The sequence below is a fragment of the Delphinus delphis genome, chromosome 6 (assembly GCF_949987515.2).
Source record: "Delphinus delphis chromosome 6, mDelDel1.2, whole genome shotgun sequence".
Taxonomy (NCBI): domain Eukaryota; kingdom Metazoa; phylum Chordata; class Mammalia; order Artiodactyla; family Delphinidae; genus Delphinus; species Delphinus delphis.
The window spans coordinates 90957035-90979038 of NC_082688.1; the positions used below are offsets into that span (position 1 = coordinate 90957035).

Here is a 22004-nt window from a genome sequence, read left to right on the forward strand (position 1 = left end):
CACCTAAAGCAATTTGAGAAAGAAGAACAAACAAAACTCAAATTTAGCAGAAGGAAAGAAATCATAAATATCAGATCAGCAATGAAGGAAAGGATACCAAAGATCAATAAAACTAAAAGCTGGTTCTTTGAGAAGATATGCAAAATTGTTAAACCATTAGCCAGACTCATCAAGAAAAGCAGAGAGAAGACTCAAATCAACAGAATTAGAAATGAAAAGGAGAAGTAACAACTGACACTGCAGAAATACAAAGGATCATGAGAGATTACTACAAGCAACTATATGCCAATAAAATGGACAAAAATCGACAACTTCTTAGAAAAGCACAACCTTCCAAGACAGAACCAGGAAGAAATAGAAAGTATAAACAGAACAAGCACTGAAATTGAAACTGATTAAAAATCTTCCAACAAACAAAAGCCCAGGATCAGATGGCTTCACAGGCAAATTCTATTAAACATTTAGAGAAAAGCTAACACCAAATCCTCTCAAACTCTTCCAAAATACTGCAGAGGGAGAAGCACTCCCAAACTTATTCTACAAGGCCACCATCACCCTGATACCAAAACCAGACAAAGATGTCACAAAGAAAGAAAACTACAGGCCAATATCACTGATGAACATAGATGCAAAAATCCTCAACAAAATACTAGCAAACAGAATCCAGCAGCACATTAAAAGGATCATACACCATGATCAAGCGAGTTTTATCCCAGGAATGCAAGGATTCTTCAATATACACAAATCATTCAATGTAATAAACCATATTAACAAATTCAAAGAGAAAAACCATATGATCATCTCAATAGATTCAGAAAAAGCTTTTGACAAAATTCAATACCTATTTATGATAAAAACCCTCCAGAAAGTAGGCACAGAGGGAACCTACCTCAACATAATAAAGGCCATATATGACAAACCCAGAGCCAACATCATTCTCCATGGTGAAAAACTGAAACCATTTCCTCTAAGATCAGGAACAAGACAAGGTTGCCCAGTCTCACCACTATTATTCAACATTGTTTTGGAAGTTTTAGCCACAGCAATCAGAGAAGAAAAAGAAATAAAAAGAATCCAAATTGGAAAAGAAGAAGTAAAACTGTCACTGTTACAGATGACATGACACTATACATAGAGAATCCTAAAGATGCTACCAGAAAACTACTAGAGCTAATCAGTGAATTTGGTAGAGTAGCAAAATACAATATTAATGCACAGAAATCTCTTGCATTCCTATACACTAACGACGAAAAATCTGAAAGAGAAATTAAGGAAACACTCCCATTACCACTGCAACAAAAAGAATAAAATACCTAGGAATAAACCTACCTAAGCAGACAAAAGACCTGTATGCAGAGAACTATAAGACACTGATGAAAGAAATTAAAGATGATACAAACAGATGGAGAGATACACCATGTTTTTAAATTGGAAGAATCAACACTGTGAAAATGACTATACTACCCAAAGCAAACTACAGATTCAATGCAATCCCTATCAAACTAAAAATGGCATTTTTCACAGAACTAGAACAAAAAATTTCACAATTTGTATGGAAACAGAAAAGACCCCAAAGAGCTAATGTAATCTTAAGAAAAACAGAGCTGGAGGAATCAGCCTCCCTGACTTCAAGTTATGCTACAGAACTACAGTAATCAAGACAGTATGGTACTGGTACAGAGAAATATAGATCAATGGAACAGGATAGAATGCCCAGAGATAAACCCATGCACACATGGTCACCTTAGCTTTGACAAAGTAGGCAAGAATATGCGATGGAGAAAAGACAGTCTCTTCAATAAATCGTGCTGGGAAAACTGGACAACTACATGGAAAAGAATGCAATTTGAACACTTCCTAACACCATACACAAAAATAAACTCAAAACGGATCAAAGACCTAAATATAAGGCCAGATGCTATAAAACTCTTAGAGGAAAACATAGGCAGAACACTCTATGACATAAATCACAGCAAGATCCTTTTTGACCCACCTCCTAGAGTAATGGAAATAAAAACAAAAATAAACAAGTGGGACCTAAGAAAACTTAAAAGCCTTTGCACAGCAAAGGAAACCATAAACAAGATGAAAAGACAACCCTCAGAATGGGAGAAAATATTTGCAAATGAAGCAACTGACAAAGGATTAATCTCCAAAATGTACAAGCAGTTCATGCAGCTCAATATCTAAAAAACAAACAACGCAATCCAAAAATGGGCAGAACACCTAAACAGACATTTCTTCAAAGATATACAGATTGCCAACAAACACATGAACGGATGCTCAACATCATTAATCATTAGAGAAATGCAAATCAAAACCACAATGAGGTGGGGCTTCCCTGGTGGCACAGTGGTTGAGAGTCCGCCTGCCGATGCAGGGGACACAGGCTCGTGCCCTGGTCCAGGAAGATCCCACAGGCCGCGGAGTGGCTGGGCCCGTGAGCCATGGCCACTGAGCGTGCTCGTCCGGGGCCTGTGTTCCGCAATGGAAGAGGCCACAACAGTGAGAGGCCCGCGTACCGCAAAAAAAAAAAAAAAAAAAAAGAAAAAAGAATTAAAAATCACACTATGTTCTTGAACACAATGCAGCTAGGAATCAGTAACATAAGAAAATTTGGAAAATTCATAAATATGAACATTATTCAACATACTCCTAAATAGCCATGTGTCAAAAAAGAAATCACACAGAAAGTTACAAAACTTTCAGATGAAGGAAAAGGAAAACACAGCATATCAAAGCTTGTTAAATGCAGCTAAAGCAGTGCTTAGAGAGAAACTTACAGCTGTAAATGCCTGATTATTACAGAAGATCTGACATCAACAATCTAACTTTTCCCTGTAAGAAACTAGAAAAGAGAAAACTAAACACAAAGCAAGAAAAAGGAAACAGTAGATTAAAGCAGAAATAAATGCAATACAGAAAATCAACAAAATGAAGTTTGATATTTATGAAAATATGAAAAAATTGACAAATCTTTGGAAAACCAAAAAAAAACTAGAGGAAGACTTAAATTGCTAAAATCAGAAATGAAAGAAAGGTTATAAGGCAGTACTTGGACATGTGTAAGCCAATAAGTTGGATTAACTGGATGAAAGAGACAAATTCCTAGAAATCTACTAAGGCTGAATCATAAAGAAGCAGAACATATGAACAGACCTAGAACTAATAAAGAGATTGAATCAGTGATCAAAAACCTCCTGACAAAGAAAAGCCCTGAACCTGATGGCTTCACTTTAAAGCAAACATTTAAAGAACACCAATCCCTCTCAAACTCTTCTCACAACTGACCACATTTTATCAACATTCTCTATGAAAACCGCATTACCTGTATAAAGCCAGACAAAGACCCTACCAGAAAAGACAACTAGAGACTAATTTTCCTTATGCTGTTGATGCAACAGTTCTTAACAATACGCCAGCAAACCAAATGCAGCAGTATATGAAAAGGGTTATACACCATGACCAAGTGAGATTTATTCATGGAATGTTAAGAATAGTTCACATATAAAAATCAACCAATGGAATACACCACATTAAAATGAAGGGGGGTAAAAACCCACATGCTCCATCTCAACTGATGCAGAAAAAGCATTTGAGAAAATTAACACCCTTTTATGATAAAAAAAAAGTTCCAAAAAACTACCATTGAAGGAAATTATCTTATCTCAATATAAAGGCCACATATGAAAAATCCACACCTAATGTCAAAATAGTCAATGGCTGAAAAAACTTTTCCTCTAAGACCAGGAAGAAGAAAAAGATGCCCGCTTTCAGTTTCTATTCAACACAGTAGTGGAAGTTCTAGCCAGACTAATTAGGGAAAAAAAGAAATAAAAGACATCCAAACTGGAAAGGAAGAAGTAAAATTATTTGTTTGAGGATATCATGATCTTACATGGAATCTCAAGGAATCCTGAATAGCCAAAACAATCTTGAAAAAGAAGAACAAAACTGTAGTTCTCACACTTCCTGATTTCAAAACATAGTACAAAGCTAATCAAAACAGTGTGATACTGGCATAAAGACAGACATATAGACCTAAGGAGTATAATAGAATCCAGAAATGAACACTTGCATAATGGTCAAATCATTTGCAACAAGGGTGCTAAGGCCATTTAATGAAGAAAGGACAGTCTCTTCAACAAACGTGCTGGGGAAGTTGGATATTCACATGTAGACCTTTTCTACCTTACATCATGCACAAAAAATTAACTCAGAATGGATTAAAGCCCTGAACATAAGAGCTAAAACTATAAAACTCTTAGATGACAACATAGGGGAAAAGCTTCATGACACTGGACTTGGCAACGATTTCTTGGATATAACACCAAAAGAAAAAGCAACAAAATAAAAAAATAGATAAATTGGACTTGAAAATAGAAAGCTTTTGTGCATTAAAGGACATTACCAACAGAGTAAAAAGACAACGCATAGAAGAAAACATTTGCAAATCACATATCTGATAAGAAATTAACATACAGAGTATATTTTTTAAAAGTCCTACAACTCAAGGACAAAAAAAAAATTGGGCAAAGAACAAATAAATACATGAAAAGACACTGAACATCACTAAGCATTAGGGGAATGAAAATCAAAAGCAAAATGAGATATTACCTGTGCTCATTAGGATGGCCATGACTAAAAAAAAAATTAAAATCAGAAAAAACAAGTGTTAACAAAGATTTAGAGAAACTGGAACCCTGGTGCACCGTTAATGGGAATGTAATATGCTACAACCACTGTGAAAAACAGTATGGGGTTCCTAAAAAAAAATTAAAAATAGAATTACCTAGAGGTCCAGCAATTCTGCTTTTGGGTATATACCCAAAAGAATTGAATGCAGGGTCTCCAAGGGGTATCTACACCCACGTTCACAGCAGCATTATTCACAACAGCCAAAAGGTAGAAGCCACCCAAGTGTCCATTGGTGGAGAATGTATGAACAAAATATGGTATATGCATGCAAGGGAATAGTTTTCAGCAGTACAAAAGACAGGACATTCTGACATGTTACAACATGGATAAACCTTGAAGACAATATGCTAAGTGAAATAAGCCAGTCATAAAAGGACAGTTGCTGTATAATTCAATTTATACGAGGTACCTAGAGTAGTCAGACTCATAGAGATAGATTGTAGATGGTGGTTGCCAGGGGCTGGGAGGAGAGGGAATTGGGGAGTTATAGTTTAATGGGTACCGAATTCAGTTTGGGATAATGAATAAGTTCTGGAGATGGACAATGGTAATGGTTGCACAACAACTTTAATATACTTAAATGCCACTGAACTATGAACTTAAAAATGTCTAAGATGATAAATTTTATGTTATGTATATATTGCTACACTAAAAAACAAGCAACTCAAAACAGATCACAGACCCCAAAATTAGGTCCCTTAGTCTCATGATGAGTTTGTATACACAACACTATTGTCACCATCCATGCAAGAAAAAGTTATGTTGGACTCTATTACACTTAAAAACTCGTGTTTAACAAAGAGTTAAACTTTTGTGCGTATATAATACATATAACAAGCAAATATAAAGAAGAACCAAACAGAGACAAAGAATACAATAAGTGAAATGAAAAATACGCTAGAAGGAATCAACAACAAACTGAATGATACAAGGGAATGGATCAGCAAGCTGGAAGACAGAGTAGAAATCACTGTAGCAGAACAGACAAAAGGAAAAGAAAGAAAGGAGGACAGCCTAAGAGACCTTTAGAACAACATCAAGCATACTACATTTGCATTATAGGGGTCCCAGAAGGAGAAGAGAGAGAAAACATATTTTAAGACATAATAGCTGAAAATTTCCTTAACTGGGGAAAGGAAACACAGACCTCCAGGTCCAGGAATCACAGACATCCCAAACAGGATCAACCCAAAGAGAACCACACCAAGATAAACAGTAATTAAAATGGCAAAAATAAAAGATAAAGAGAGAATAAAAGCAACAAGTTACATTCAAGGGAATTCCCATGAATATCAGCTGACTTTTCAGCATAAACTCAGCAGACCAGAAGGAAGGGACATGATATTTAAAGTGATGAAAGGGGAAAACCTACAACAAAGAATTTCATTCAGATTTGATGGAGAGATCAAAAGTTTCACAGACAAGCAAGCTAAGAGTTCAGCACCATCAAACCAACTTTACAAGAAATGTTAAAAGGAACTTTTCTAAGAGGAAAAAAAAAGAAAAGGGCCACAACTAGAAACATGAAAATTATAAAAGGAAAAATCTCATTGGTAAAGGCAAATATACAGTAAAGGTAATAAATCAGCCATGTATAAAGCTAGTAGGGAAAGTGTAAAGAGAGAAGTAGCAAAATCATCTATATCTGCAATAAGCAGTTAAGGGATACGCAAAACAAAAAGATGTAAAATAGAATGTCAAAAACAGTAAATGTGGGGTGGCAGGACTAAAAATGCAGGGTTGTTAAAATGCACTTGAACTTAAGAGACCACAAGGGATCAATCCTAAAGACCAAAAGCCAACATATTGAGAAGAGTGAAGCTTATGAATGTAATGAGCCCACCAGGTCCTTGGTGATATTAAACTGCTAAGCACAGCACACTATTCCTGGATTTCTTATGTACAATAATAAATCTCTTTATCAAATACATTATTATGTCATGCACAACGTTAAAATGAAATATTTGAGTTTGATATTTTAAGGAACCAAGTCTATAACTATGTAAACTGTTGGCTCCATCATACTTCTGGACAGAAAAAAAATTATTTTAAAATACATTCTAATTGAAAATTGGTACTCCATAGTTGGAAAGTACTGCCACAAGATTCAGTCAGTCATCTCTGCTTTACTATAAAAGACATGTAGGAAAAGTATGTTTCACTATTAGCCCTCAATATTTTAATAATTCATACTTATGGTACTTTCTGCTTATATCATATATACCTGGTTAGTAAAATGCTCCATCAAAAATAAATTTTTTACTAGAAAGCTTTTAAATATAAACACGAGGAGAACACAAATGGTTTTAAAAAGCAAATAAATGACTATACCTAAAGGCTTTGCTTTTCTTCCTCCTACCTAATAATATTGGAATGCAAGTCAGAAAAACAATTTTACTGCTTATTTCTCCAAATGAAATGACTTTTTCGCAAAACTTTAAAAAAAATTGTCAGTCTCGGGCTTTCCTGGTGGCGCAGTGGTTGAGAGTTCACTTGCCGATGCAGGGGACACAGGTTCGTGCTCCGGTCCGGGAGGATCCCACATACCGCGGAGCGGCTGGACCCGTGAGCCATGGCCACTAAGCCTGCGCGTCTGGAGCCTGTGCTCCACAACGGGAGAGGCCACACAGTGAGAGGCCCGCGTACAGCAAAAAAAAAAAAAAAAAATTTGTCAGTCTCACATTAAATAGCTGAATAAATGACATGGCTATCATGTAGGACAGACCAAGCATTCATTAAATATTTGTAAAAGTACTGCTTTTCCCTCACTCAAGTTTTCAAACTTAATTTATCAACTACCAACCAACTTAAAGCAAACTAAGATCCCAAGAACTGTCTTTGTAAATATTCCTATTTCTATCAACATTCTTTAACAATAAAAATACTCAACTCCAGGGCGTTCCCTGGTGGTCCTGCGGTTAGGACTTGGCGCTTTCACTGCTGTGGCCCGGGTTCAATCCCTGGTCTGGGAATTAGGATCCCGCAAGCTATGTGGCGCAGCCCAAAAAAAAAAAAAAAATTAAACTCCAAGGGATCAATTCATTCAACACATATTCGTTGAGCTCTACCATATGTCAGCTAGATGCTGGGAACCATGGCAGCAATAGAAGAAACTATCCCGGCTCCCACTTCATGAAATGTAAAATTTAATATGGAAATAAACACTCTGAAGGACAAGGACACAGGTGAGGGACAGTCTATTGCAAAGGATTCTGAGATACACACAGGCAAAAATTATCCTTTTACAGCAGCAGCAATAGACACCATGCCAAGCCCTGATCAAAGCACATTACTATCATTTTATCCTCACTACAATCTTTTGACACAGGAACTATTATTATCCCCACTTTATAGATGACAAAACTCAGATGCACAGAGCTTAAGTACTTGCCTGATTCAAGTGATTAGTAAGTGGCAAAGCTGGTATTACATCCAGGGAGTCACATACCTCCAGAGTATGTGCTACTAACCACTTGTATTACTTACAATGCCTTTCTTAGAGAGCCCGAATTTCTCCACAAATAGAATCAGCACATACATATGGTAGGTAGCCTGGACTGCAGCAACCTGAGTTAAGTGGTAATAGGAGTCTCAGGCAAAGTAAAGCACAGACCTTTACTTACCCACCTATCCCTTACCCACACTAAGAAGTCTGGCCTGGATAGTGTGTATCTAGGCAAAGGACAATCTTCACCAACCCCTTCACCTGCTTTCTCAACATGACCTGAAAAGTCCAGATGAACTAGGACATCTGGCTTTTGTCAATCAGGTCATCTGCTGCCAACTGGAAAAAGATAAGGTTGAAAGCTACTCCCTTTGTCCCCCACATAACCCCCAACTCAAGGATCACAGTACACAGTAAACACCAGTGACTTGTCGACATAGAAGCAAGAGAGAGTCTATCATATATACCAACTGAATAAAACTGAAAGCCCACAAAGAAATCCATATATCTATGTCCAACTGATTTTTGCCAACAGTGCCAAACCCATTCAATCAATGAGCAAACAACAGTATCTCCAACAAATGATGCTAAGACAACTCAATTTCCACATATAAAGAATGAAGGTGGAACCCTACCTCACACCACACACAAAAATTAACTCAAAACAGATGAATGAACTAAGCTAAAAGCCATAAAACTCCTAGAAGAAAACACAGAGATAAATCTTAGATTTAGTAATGGATTCTTAGACATGACTCCAAAATGACAAGCAACAAAAGAAACAACATATATCGAGCTTCAACAAAATTACAAACTTTTAAAATAAACCAAAGACCTATGGGGAGGGATAAATTAGGAGTTTGGGATTAGCGGGGAAAAAAATAGACCTAAACATAAGACCTAAAACTCTAAAACTCTTAGACGACAACATACGGGAAAAGCTTCACAACATTAGATTTGACAATGATTTCTTGGCAATGACACCAAAACACACAGGCAACAAAAGTAAAAATAGATAAACTGGACTTTATAAAAATTTAAAACTTGTGCATCAACGGACAGAATCAACAGAGTGAAAAGGCAACCTATGGAGAAAATATCTGCAAAACATGTATCTGATAAGGAGTTAATCCAAATAATCCAATTCAAAATCTAATGAAAATATACAAATGGCCAAACAAGCATATGAGAAGATGTTCAACATGCTAATCATTAGGAAAATGCAAAATCAAAATGAGATATCACTTCATACACATCAGGATGGCTACTATCCACAACAAAAACAAAACAGAAAATGACAAGTGTTGGGCTTCCCTGGTGGCACAGTGGTTAAGAATTCTCCTGCCAATGCAGGGGACACGGGTTCGAGCTCTGGTCCAGGAAGATCCCACATGCCGTGGAGCAACTAAGCCCATGCACCACAACTACTGAAGCCCACGTGCCTAGAGCCCGTGCTCCGCAACAGGAGAGGCCACCGCAGTGAGAGGCCCACACACTGCAATGAAGAGTAGCCCCTGCTCGCCACAAGTGGAGGATGCCCATGTGCAGCAACGAAGACCCAATGCAGTAAAAAATAAATAAATAAATTTATTAAAAAAATAAAAGTTAACTGTATTCTGTATTGTAAAAAAAAAGAAAGAAAGAAAATGACAAGTGTTGATGAGGAGTTTCTCCACCTGAGAAACTAGAACCCTTGTGCACTGTTGGTGGGAATGTAAAATGGTGCAGCCACTATGGGAAACAGTATAATGGTTCCTTAAAAAGTTAAAAATAGGGCTTCCCTGGTGGCGCAGTGGTTGAGAGTCCGCCTGCCGATGCAGGGGACACGGGTTCATGCCCCAGCTCGGGAGGATCCCGCATGCTGCGGAGCGGCTGGGCCCGTGAGCCATGGCCGCTGAGCCTGCGCGTCCGGAGCCTGTGCTCCACAACGGGAGAGGCCACAACAGTGAGAGGCCCGCGTACTGCCAAAAAAAAATAAATAAATAAAAATAGAATTATCCAATGATCTAGCAATTCCACTTCTGGGTAGATATGCAAAAGAACTGAAAGTTGGATCTCAAAGAAATATTGGGTTGGCAAAAAAGTTTGTTCGGGTTTTTCCATAATACGTTAACAATTTGGTCAACCCAATATTTGTACATTCATGTTCAGTGGCATTATTCACAATAGCCAAAAGATAGAAACAACCTAAGTGCTCATCAAAAGATAAATAGAGAAAATGTGGCACATACAGAAAATGGAATATTATTCAGCCTTAAAGGAAGGAAAGGCCTTCCCTGGTGGCACAGTGGTTAAGAATCCACCTGCCAACACAGGGGACATGGGTTCGAGCCCTGGTCCAAGAAGATCCCACATGCCGCGGAGCAACTAAGCCCATGCACCACAACTACTGAGTCTGCACTCTAGAGCTTGTGTGCCACAACTACTGAATACCGCGTGCCTAGAGCCCGTGCTCTGCAACAAGAGAAGTCACAGTAATGAGAAGCCATGCGCCGCAAAGAAGAGTAGCCCCCACTTGCCTCAACTAAAGAAAGCCCGTGAGCAGAAATGAGGACCCAACGCAGCCAAAAGCACGGAGCAACAAGGACCCGACGCAGCCAAAAATAAATAAATAATTTATTTTTTTTAAAAAATGGAAATCCTGACACATGCCATACATGCCTTCAACAATCTTGAAGACAACATGTCTTGAGGACATTATGCTAAGTGAAATAAGCCAGTCAGAAAATGACAAATTATGTATATGACTCCACTTATATGAGGTATCTAGAGTAGTCAATACTCAGAAACTGAAGGCAGAATGGTGGTTACCAGGAGCTGGAGTAAATGGGAAGTTGCTCTTTAATGGATATAGAGTTTCAGTTTTAGAAGATGAAAAAGTTCTGGAGATTGGTTGCACAACAATGTGAATATACTTAACACTACTGAACTATACACATAAAAATAATTAAATTGTAAATTTTGTTACAATTTACAATTTTGTATATTATATCACAATTAAAATTTTTTCTTAAATCAACTGTATTTCTATATATTGGCAACAAACAGTTGTGAATTTAAAATTTCTTAATAATTTACATTTATATTACATTTACATGTTCAATAGCACCTAAAACATGTGACATAGGGAAAATGTGACAAATGACACAAAAGACCTGTTGAAACTTATAAAGCACAGTTGAAAGAAATTAAAGACCTAAAATAAATGGAGAAATACCTCATTTATGGATCAGAAGACTATACTGTTTTCAATTCTTCCTAAACTGATCTTCTGGATCAACAAAAGCCCAATGAAAATATCAGCAGGCTTTTTTGTAGAAATTGACAAGCTGATTCTATAATTCTAAAATGCAAAGGACCCAGAATAGCCAAAACAGTTTTAAAAGAGAAGAACAAGGTTGTAGGACAAACTCTATTCGTTCCAAATCTTACTATGAATCTCCAGTAATAGCGATTGAATGGTACTGATGTAAAGATAAACAAACAGATCAATGAAACAAAATAAAGAATCCAGAATAGACTGACACATACATGGATAACTGAATTTTGACAAAGGTGCAAAGGCAATTCAGTGAATAAGTCTTTTCAACAGAAGAGGCAACAATTCACGTTACCATATGCAAAAAAAGAACTGCCACTAATACTGTACACCATATAAAAAATTAATTCAAAATGGGTCATAAACCTAATTGTAAAATTTAAAAACATTCTAAAAATATAAAAGGAAATTATTGTGATACTGAGTTAGGATTTCTTGGATATGAAACCAAAAACACAATCCCTAAAGAGCATATTGATAAAATTAAATTTCATTAAAACTTCTGCTGAGAAGAAAATATTTGCAAACATATATCTGATAAAAGACTTACAACCCCAATATATAAAGAACTCTTAAAACTCAATTATAAGATAATAAACGACCCAACAACAACAAATAAATAGGCAAAAGATGTGAACAGACACTTCACCAAGAGGATATACAAATGGCAAGTAAGTTTACGGAAAGATGTTGAACATAATTAGCCATAGGGAGATGCAAAATAAAAGCATGGTAAGATACCACTACAGACCTACTTCTAGTAGGTAGGGCTAAAATTGACTGACCAAGTGTTGATGAGGATGTAGATGAACTCTCATAGTGCTAGTGCCAATGCAAAATTAAAATTTAAAAATTTTCAAAACAGCTGGGCAGTTTCTTAAAAAGTTAAACAATACACCTACCATATGATCCAGCCATTCCACTTATTTACTTAAAAGAAAATAAAGTATACTCCATACAAAGACTGGTTCATGAATGCTCATCGCCGCTTTATTTGTAACCGCCAAAAACTGGTGATAAACCAAATGTTCACCAAGGGATGAATGGATAAACAAACTGATACATCCATACAACTGAACACTACTCAGCAACAAAAAGGAATGCACTACTGATTTATACAACAACATGAATAAATCTCAAAATAATTTATCTGAGTTGAAAAAAGCCAGACCAAAAAGAATATATTCTGTATGAGCCCATTTATATAAAACTTAAAATAATTAAAACTAATATATAGTAACAGAAAGTAGATAAATGCTTGCCTGGGAAGGTGGAGGTGGATAGAGGATGTACAAATGGGCACAAGGAAACTTTTAGGGGTGATGGATATGTTCACTATGTTGATTGCAGTAACGATTTCACAAGTGTCAAAACACAAATCTGTACACTGTAAACATATATAGTTTTTATAATTACATTTCAATAAAGCTGTTTTTAAAAGACAAGCAAATACAAAGCTACATATAAAAAAGTCAGGCATCTAGATAGGAAATTGACCAAACTTCACAAATATGATGTTTTTTGCAGGGTTAAAAACTCTTATTTTTTATAATTGATTACAGATACTAAGGACAAATTTCTCTTCCAATTTTCATATAACAATGCCCTTGCTACGCCACAACCTCTTTCCCCAGGGCACATCTCAGATTTCATAAACCACTTGTGAAGGTTCTATGAGACACTACACTAGAAGGAGGGAGAGAGGGAAGGAAGGAAAGAGAAAGAAGGGGGAAAGGAGAGAGAAAACACCAGCAAGAAGGAGAATGAGGAATAAAAAGACGCTTCCATAGTGTAATAAAGCATGTTTATCTCACCTGTATAGCTAACATCATTCTTGACAGTGGAAAAAGTATATATTCCTGGTATGCAGAGAAGGCTGTGCACTTTTACAATTACTACTGAACATTTTCCTGGATATAGTTCATATAATACAGAAATAAGACATGAAATTAATGCCACTTGAAAAATTCGTGAATATTTATCCAGAAGACCCTAAAGAATATTTTTTAAAGATAAGGTAAAAATTACCAATGTCAGCAATAAAAAAAAAATAGACTAAAGATCCTACAGTAATTAAAAAGAGCCTAAGAGGCTGTTAGGAACAACTTTATGCCAATTAATTTGAAATTTTAGATGAAGTGGACAAATTCCTAGGAAAATACAACTTACTAAAATTGACAGAAAGAAACAGAAAATCAAACGGAAAATCTACATTGTTCTAGAACTACATTAGCCAAAAAAACTGAAGAACCACAAAGTTCTACAACTGTATTACCATCTTACACAAACTCTTCAGAGAATAAAACAGACTCTCCAATCTGTTTTATAAGTCCAACCAAAACTTATATAAAAGCAACAAGCTAATTTCATTGATAAGCATAATTACTGGTTTAAACTAGACTAATTTACTTCTCTAACACACATTCATTTTAGACTATTTTAGATTAAAGGACTATTTTAGATTAAAATATACACAGCTGTAGTTCCTGTCTTCAAAGACTTAATCTAGTAAGAAAACCAGTGGGAAAGGATGCTCAGATATCCTAAGAAGCAAGTTTTACAAAATCCTGCCTATACTAGGCCTAAGAACAACATAACAGCAGCAACAACGTCTGTGTTCTGATAAAGGCTTGAAAGTTGACTAGAGATCTGCATAATTCTTAATATGAAATATAAATGTTTCTGCTATGAAAGCACAATGCATTTACTTTTATGAATTGCGATAGATCAACCGCTCACAAATGCTTTTCATTTCTTTTATCTGCTATAATTTACTTAACAGAGTTTGGTTGTGCTAATGTCCCAGTACTATTTTATTACTAAAATGATCATACTGATTCCTAACAGTGTTAAGAATTGAAAGCTAATTAAAAAAAAAAATTCCCCTAAAATGTCCCTAGGTCCGCTCTCACTTTTTTTTTTTTTTTTTTTTTGGCCGTGCCACCCATGGGATGTGGGATCTTAGTTCCCTGACCAGGGATGGAACCCGTGCCCTGCTGCAGTGGAAGCGTGGAGTCTTAACCACTGGACCGCCAGGGAAGTCCCCTCTTTCACCTCTTTACAAACAAAACATATCTAGTCATTTTAGCCTTTTTTGGGGGGTAACAAACTGCCCTTGAGTACTATTTCCATTTTGCCTATAAAGTATATAATATTCTTGTCCTTATAAATCAAAATTAGTCTTTACAGGAGCCCCTCTGAAACGGTCTGAGGAAAATCAACTAAAAACACATCAAATGTCACCAGAATGGCATTGATCCTGAGAGGCACTACATCAGAGATCTTAACTGGTATCTAAGTACTGGCTTTTTGGAGTCAATAAACATTCTGAAATACACAGTATGCTAAACTCAGTTGTGTTTTCTTTGCAGAAAATCCTTAATTCTCTTCAGATGCTCAAAGGTAAATGATTCCAAAAGGATATGCATTCAATGATAATGCAAATAATTCTGACACAACATTTCAAGGTGTATGTACACGCACAATTAGGAAGGGATAGGGCAAAGAAAGGACAATAAAACAAGAACTTATTTACTATACAAAACTCCCTTTTCTAGATTGCAATTGTCTCTTAGAATAAATATGTGATTCCCTTCTATTATTCAGGTCAATACATCTCTTTGCCAAACAAGGTAGAAAAGTTTCAGCTGATTTCCTGTATGTGGGCAGTCTTGCTTGTGCTTCTGGCATCGAAACTGAAACCATGAATACACTAGAATCAAGCTATAAGGAAATTCCAACACATTAAAATGAAGTCAAGTCTTGGAGGCCAAAGAATGTAGCACCTGGAAGCAATACTAGAAAGACACTGCAAACAGGAAAGATGTATAATTTGGGGGTACTGGCATATGACACGAACATATATGATTAAAGACATTCACTGCTTTCCCAGGCAACACACATTACAAAAAGCACCAGTGGCTGAACCCTGCTACCTACCCATGCTATAGTCATCTAAGTAGAGCAAGCACCAAAACTCACTGTCAGAATTCACTGCAATTTATCAATACTGACTAGACACACCCTAAGAGGTAAGGAAAGACTGGACAGGAATCTGTTTGTGCCTAAATTAGCATCAACTCACAGGGAAAGCAATCAGGGAATAAACTGTCTCAGTTTCTTTGAGTGCACATTCCTCAAAAACTCCTGTTCTAAGCATATAAAATCAGCAACTTTAACTTTTAGGTTGGGGTCTAGTTCCTCTATAGATTAGTAAATGGGAGAGAAATGAATGCTTTTTATCAGACAAGGATCACCATACATTCTGACCAATCATTCATGCTTAAAATATTGAGAAATAATAACAATAAAAGCTAATATTTATTGAGGACTTACCAGGTGCCAGGTTGTAGTAACCCTCACAATTCTCTGAGGTAAACACTATCATTAATGTGGAGAGGTTATATAACTTGCCCAAAGTTATACAGGTAATAAAAAGTGGGAACTGGGATTCCAAGCATGCTCACCTAATCACTATGCTTTAATGCTTCAACCTGCCAGGTTATTTTTTTTATCCTATAAGCCAAAGAGAGCCAATGAAAATATTTAAGGACAGCAGTAATGATCATATTTACACGTTAGATTACACTAATCAATACTATGGAGAGCAGCATGATGATGAAGTAAGCAAGGGTCTCAAGAGATAGTCAAAATCTAGGTCAAAAATGCTAAGGAACTGAACCACAGGAATGCAGAAAGGATAAAAAACCTAAAATCTTTACCTGGTAAACTTAGCTAGACTTACTAACTTATTGGATGAAGGGATGGGAAAGGATGGAGTCCACCTCTCAGGTTACTAGCTTGGCCACTGGTAATTATGGTCTATCAATTCAAAGACAGGAGGAGGAGCTGGCAGTTTCATTTCCCTTAGTCAGCAGGAAGATAAGTCTACATTTTATGTAATCAAAAACAAAACGAGAAAAACCAATTCTATAGAATTTCCCTCCTCCTACCAAAAACACTTTCCCACTTTCCAGAAATCTTATCTTCGAAATGAAGAACTCCTAATTTTTTTTCTCAAAAATAAGAAGACACTTGGGCAGGAAGGGGCCTTCAACATCATTTAGCATTCTTTAAATGCAAATTAAATCTGAAGCCGACTGCATATAATTTAATTTCCCTAAAATTTCTATTTTCTTTGGGAAAAGTCTCCTTGGCATTAGTTTCTATTCATTGTACTGTTTCTATATTTCCTGTCCTAAATAGAAAAAAATATATCTTTGAGAAATGACACTCTATGCTTAGAGTTCCAACGTCAGACACTTAAGCGCCACTGACAGCCTGTTCTGCTGAATCCAGGCCAATTAAACTAGTGCTTCGGAAGCCATCTGAATCTCATGTGAAACTGTTAAAAGAGATTAGCCTGAATACGCTCCTCAGTTGGGCCCTGGGATAGGCAGCTTCCTCTGAAATCCTGCTCACCAACCGCTTCTGCGACCGCCTAGAGAACCATGAAGGAACAGGAAGGCGCTGCCCAGCCTCCACCGCCAGCTTCCCGGTCCAGGGCCCAATGCCGGTTCTAAAGGTTCTCCATACATCTTCTAAGTAGGCTCAAGCCAGAAAGTGCACCATGAAAATAGTATCCACTGTCACGTGTATGGAGAACTCTGAAACAACCAAATTACTTATATTCACGGTCCCACGTCGGGTGTCTTTTGAATCAATAACCAAGTCGCCTACATTTTTGTCTAGCGATGAGCAGTGCTAGGAAAGCCTAGCAGTGATGAATTCGGCTGGCTGACACGGAAAAGGACAGGCTTTCCGACAGCCAGAGCCCCTCGAGCCGACGCGGAGGATCAGTATATCCTCATCCCCAGGCAACCCAGGCCCCAGCCCCGCATCAGGCGTCCCCGGACTCCGGCCGCGACGCCGCCCAACCTCCCCTGGCTTGGGGCTTCGGGCTGAGTAAAGCGTCCGAACTCCGAGCCCGCGCTCACCGAGCTGCCACTCGCGGCCCGCGCGCTCGCGCGCTTCTCCACCATGGCTCCCGCCTCGGGCTCCGACGCCGCCTTCTCCTCCCTCTCCAGTGGAGATTCCGCGTTCATGCCGCTGCCATGCCCGCGCCGGCTAGGGGTGTTCCGGGACTACAGCTACGCCGCAAATGCGGCGGCGGGGCCCGCGCTCTCATGGGCTCCGCGGCCCAAAGCGGCCTGCGGTTCAGGCGGCGGCGCCAGTGGCGACTCCGAGGGCTGTGAGCGCTGCCGAGGCCGGAGCAGCAAGAGAAACGAGGCGAGAAGAGCAGCTAAAAGCGGGCACAAGCCACAGCCACGAACAGAACTCAACTCAGAGACCTGCCAACAGCGTCTCCAGCGGCCGAGATAGCCCCGCTCCGCTTCCCCACAAGCCGGCGAGGGGCAGGAAGCCCCGCCCCGGATCTCAGCTCCCGCCACAAGTTCGTCGCCTGCGCCCAAAGCCTCAGCAGCGCCCGCCCACCTCAGGCCCCGCCTCCACGTTTCCGGGCCTCCTTGGCGTCAGGACTCCGCAGCACGCCGGAAATGCGTCATCTCCCAAGGCCCCCAAGAGTAGTTTCTTTTTCCTGAGACAGAACCGGACCTGGCGAGCTGAGGGTGTCAGGTGCAGGGGGTTTTGTTAGTTACTGCACTTCTGGTCTTGGTTTGGTGCCGCCAACAAGTATATGGATGGGCACGTTCAGACACGGATACAGAGCCCCGGGATCTGGAATCCCGAACCGGGGAAGTGCCGTATGCTATAACTACGATATTCTGTTCCTCTTCAAAGTCTATAAAGAAGCTGACAGAGAGCTTACCTGGGCTGTGGGATTCATGGGAAGGACAGTCTTAGGAAACATACAGATTCCTGTTCCAATCCAGAGCTACTTGATGGTACCAACATGGTGTATATGAACTGATTACTCAAAGTCTCAGATCATGTTTGGGTAAAGTGCTGATGTACAGAAATCAGCTAACACTAATTGTGGCTCTATAAATGTTATGATTACTGGCTGGAAAGGACCTTGTGAGATATTCCTACTTTGCAGATGCCAACCTAAGCTCCAAAAGTAAAGTGGCTTGGCTAGTTAAAGAGTTAATGTGATAGATAGGACCTGCTCCACGAATTTGGGGAACAAATATAGTCAGAATATTTTTTATTAGGTGTTTGAGAATTCGATGCCTATTTGAAAGAAGACAAACACTGAAACTCTGAAGAACTTATGTCTTCCTCCTTATTAAAGAGACCCAGGTGGACTTAACTGAAGAATGGAGTAAGTCCAGTCATTTCACTATTGATTTGCATCTTGTATTATTGTTGTTGTTTTAAATGGGTCTTGTACAATCCTAAAGATTTTTGTTTGATTTGCTATTGTGTATCCATTGGCTTAGGTCCCTTCCAGGGCTTGAGTCCATAGCACTTGGTGTACTGAGTTATAGCTTCATTTACACTCACTGATCAGACATTGCTTCCCAAAGCATATTGATGTCCAAAATCAGTTTTTCCTGAAAGAACATAGAAATTCTTGTATTGAGCTCAGGTCATCTACCTAGACTGCCCCTTCTATCAGGGACTTTACTGCTACTTATCCTTGACTGAAGGCTTTTTAGTCGGCACTAGGAAACTGACAGGATTTTAGAAGCCACCAGCCTTGAATTGTGAGTAGGAAATTCCCCCAACGATACCTCAGACCAGTTGTCCCCTATCCTATTCTTAAATATAGCCAGAAAAGAGGATATGTTAAATAGGCCCAATCCATTTATGGATAGCTATCATATTTTGGAATTATGTACTTTTTATTAAGCCAAAAACTATTTCATCCATACTTTGATTCTGGTTCTGCCTTCTATATCTGTACAAACATGTCTAATTCCATTTGTTTGAAATGCCAAAATGAACTTGTCATCTCTCTTGATTATATTCTAAATACATACCAGTTTGTGAAAATCCCAATTAAAATGCATTGCCAGAAATGTAACACTGGAAGTAATATTTGATGATGGCACTGTGAGGTCTGGTCCCTTGATTTGCAGAGTCATAAAAGTAAATTTTAGGAGATGAATTATTTATTGCATTGTGTTGATAGTTATACCATAGGAATTAAATAGACCCTTATTCTTACCTTCTAATTAATTCTGCACTAATCAATGTCAAAGACCTGGGATTCCACATAATTTAATTCAACATCCTAGGCTCTAGGAAAATAATGGCACTCACTGAAGGATACGTGTGTTATGGTATTTGGAAAATTGGATATCCATATGCAATCCATGAACTTGGACCCTTGTCTTACACCATACATCACTCAAAGTGGATGAAATTCTCAAACATAAGACCTGAAACTCTAAAACTACTGAAGGAAAACAGGGAAAAAATCTGACTGGACAAATATTTTTTTGATATGACACCAAAAGCACAGGCTACAAAGCAAAATTAGACAAGTGAGATTGCATATAAAGCTTTTGTACAGCAAAGGAAATAATCAACAAAATGAAAAAGCAACCTACTGAATGGGAGAAAATATTTTCAAATTATATATCCAATAAGGGGTTAATATCTAAAATATATATGGAACTCATGCAACTTAATAGCAAATAGATAAATAAATAGCCTGATTAAAACATGGGCAAGGGCTTCCCTGGTGGCACAGTGGTTGAGAGTCCGCCTGCCGATGCAGGGGACACGGGTTCGTGCCCAGGTCCGGGAAGATCCCACGTCCCGCGGAGTGGCTGGGTCCGTGAGCCATGGCCACTGAGCCTGCGCGTCCGGAACCTGTGCTCCGCAAAGGGAGAGGCCACAACAGTGAGAGGCCCGCGTACCGCAAAAAAACCCAAAAAAACCCCCCAAAAAAACCACATGGGCAAAAGACCTAAATAGACATTTCTCAAAAGAAGACGTGCAAATGACCAACAGGTATATGAAAAGATGCTCAACTTCACTAATCATCAAGGAAATGCAAATCAAAACCACAGTGAGATACCACCTCAAATCTGTTAGAATGGCTGTTATAAAAAAGACAAAAAATAACAAGTGTTGCAAGAATTTTGATAAAAGTGAACATGTGTACACTGCTGGTGGGAATGTAAATTGGTACAGACAATGTGGAAAACAATATAGAGCTTCTCCCCAAATGTAAAAAAACAAAATTACCGTATGATTCAGCGATCCCACTTCTGGGTATATATCCAGAAGAAATAAAATCAGAACCTCAAAGAGATATCTGCACTCCCATGTTTATTGCAGCATTATTCACAGTTGGCAAGATATGGAAACAACATAAATATTTATCTTCAGATGATTGTTTAAAGAAAATGTGATATATATATATGTATATTGCAATATTATATAATTCATCATTTTAAACGATGTAAATATGGCCATTTGTGACAACATGGATGAGCCTGGAGGACATTATGCTAAATGAAATAAGCCAAATACAGAAAGACAAGTATTGCATGATGTCACTTACATGTGGAATCTAAAATAGCCAAACTCCTAGAAGCAGTGGAGTAGAATGGTGGTTTCCAGGGGTTTGAGGAAGAGAGAAATGGGAGATGTTTGTCAATGAGTATATAATTTCAGTTATGCAAAATAAGTTCTGAAGACCTAATGTACAGCAGTGTGACTGTCATTATCAGTACTGTATTGTGTTCTTGAAATTTGCTAAGAGGGTTGATCCTAAGTGTTCTCATTACAAAAAGAAAAACGAAAGAAAATGGCAACTGTGAAGTGATAGATATGTTAATAGCTTGGTTGGAGTGACTATTTCATAGTCTATATGAATATCAAAACATCAACTGAACACCATAAATTTTTTCAGTTTTTATTGATTATACCTCAATAAAGCTGGAGCAATAATTAATAAAAAATAATTTAATAAACATTTTAATTAAGAAAAGGAAAAGCTGTTAAACTCATGGTATGGTTTATTACAGTGAAAGGATGCAGATTGAAATCAGAAAAGTTAAAGGGCACATAGGGCAGAGTCCAGGAGAGACCATGCAACAAGTTTCCAGTTGTCTTCTCTGAGTGGAGGCTATGGATATCGTTTAATTACCCCAGCAATGATGTGTGACAATATGCATGAAGCCCAGGAAGCTTACCTAAGCCTTGGTATCCAAGGTGTTTATTGGGGGTCAGTCACATAGCATGGAGCACCAAGTGACTGACCTTAGGTACTCAGTCTTCAGCCCCTCCAGAGATGATATTGATACCAAGTGGCCCAAAGACCCCATCATAAATCACATTGTTAGCATAAGCTTCCTAGCATACTCCAAGGCCCCAGGTAAACAAAGCCATTATTATCAGGCTTACAGGGAAATTCCAAGGGCTTAGAGGTTATCTCCCAGAAGACAGTCACGGGCCAAACCTTTGTTTCTTGGGGTGTTTTTTTTCATCTATATTGGAGTATAATTGCTTTACAAGGGTGTGTTAGTTTCTGCCTTATAACAAAGTGTATCAGCTATGCATATAAATATATCCCCATATCTCTTCCCTCTTGCATCTCCCTTTCCCCACCATCCCACCCCTCTAGGTGGTCACAAAGCACCCAGCTGAACTCCCTGTGCTATGCGGCTGCGTCCCACTAGCTAT

The 22004-nt window shown here is 38.3% G+C and overlaps 1 protein-coding gene across 2 annotated transcripts in view; it reads right to left on the minus strand.

Annotated features, from left to right (window-relative positions):
* Window positions 1-17830, minus strand: part of MFSD14B (major facilitator superfamily domain containing 14B) — an 81534-nt gene extending 63704 nt beyond the window's left edge. For both annotated transcript variants that reach the window (XM_060015070.1, XM_060015069.1), the window contains exon 1: window positions 17399-17830. In XM_060015070.1, the coding sequence (XP_059871053.1) occupies window positions 17399-17506 (108 nt within the window). In that variant the 5' untranslated portion in view covers window positions 17507-17830. The remainder of the gene's footprint in view (window positions 1-17398) is intronic.
* Window positions 17831-22004: the final 4174 nt, after the last annotated feature.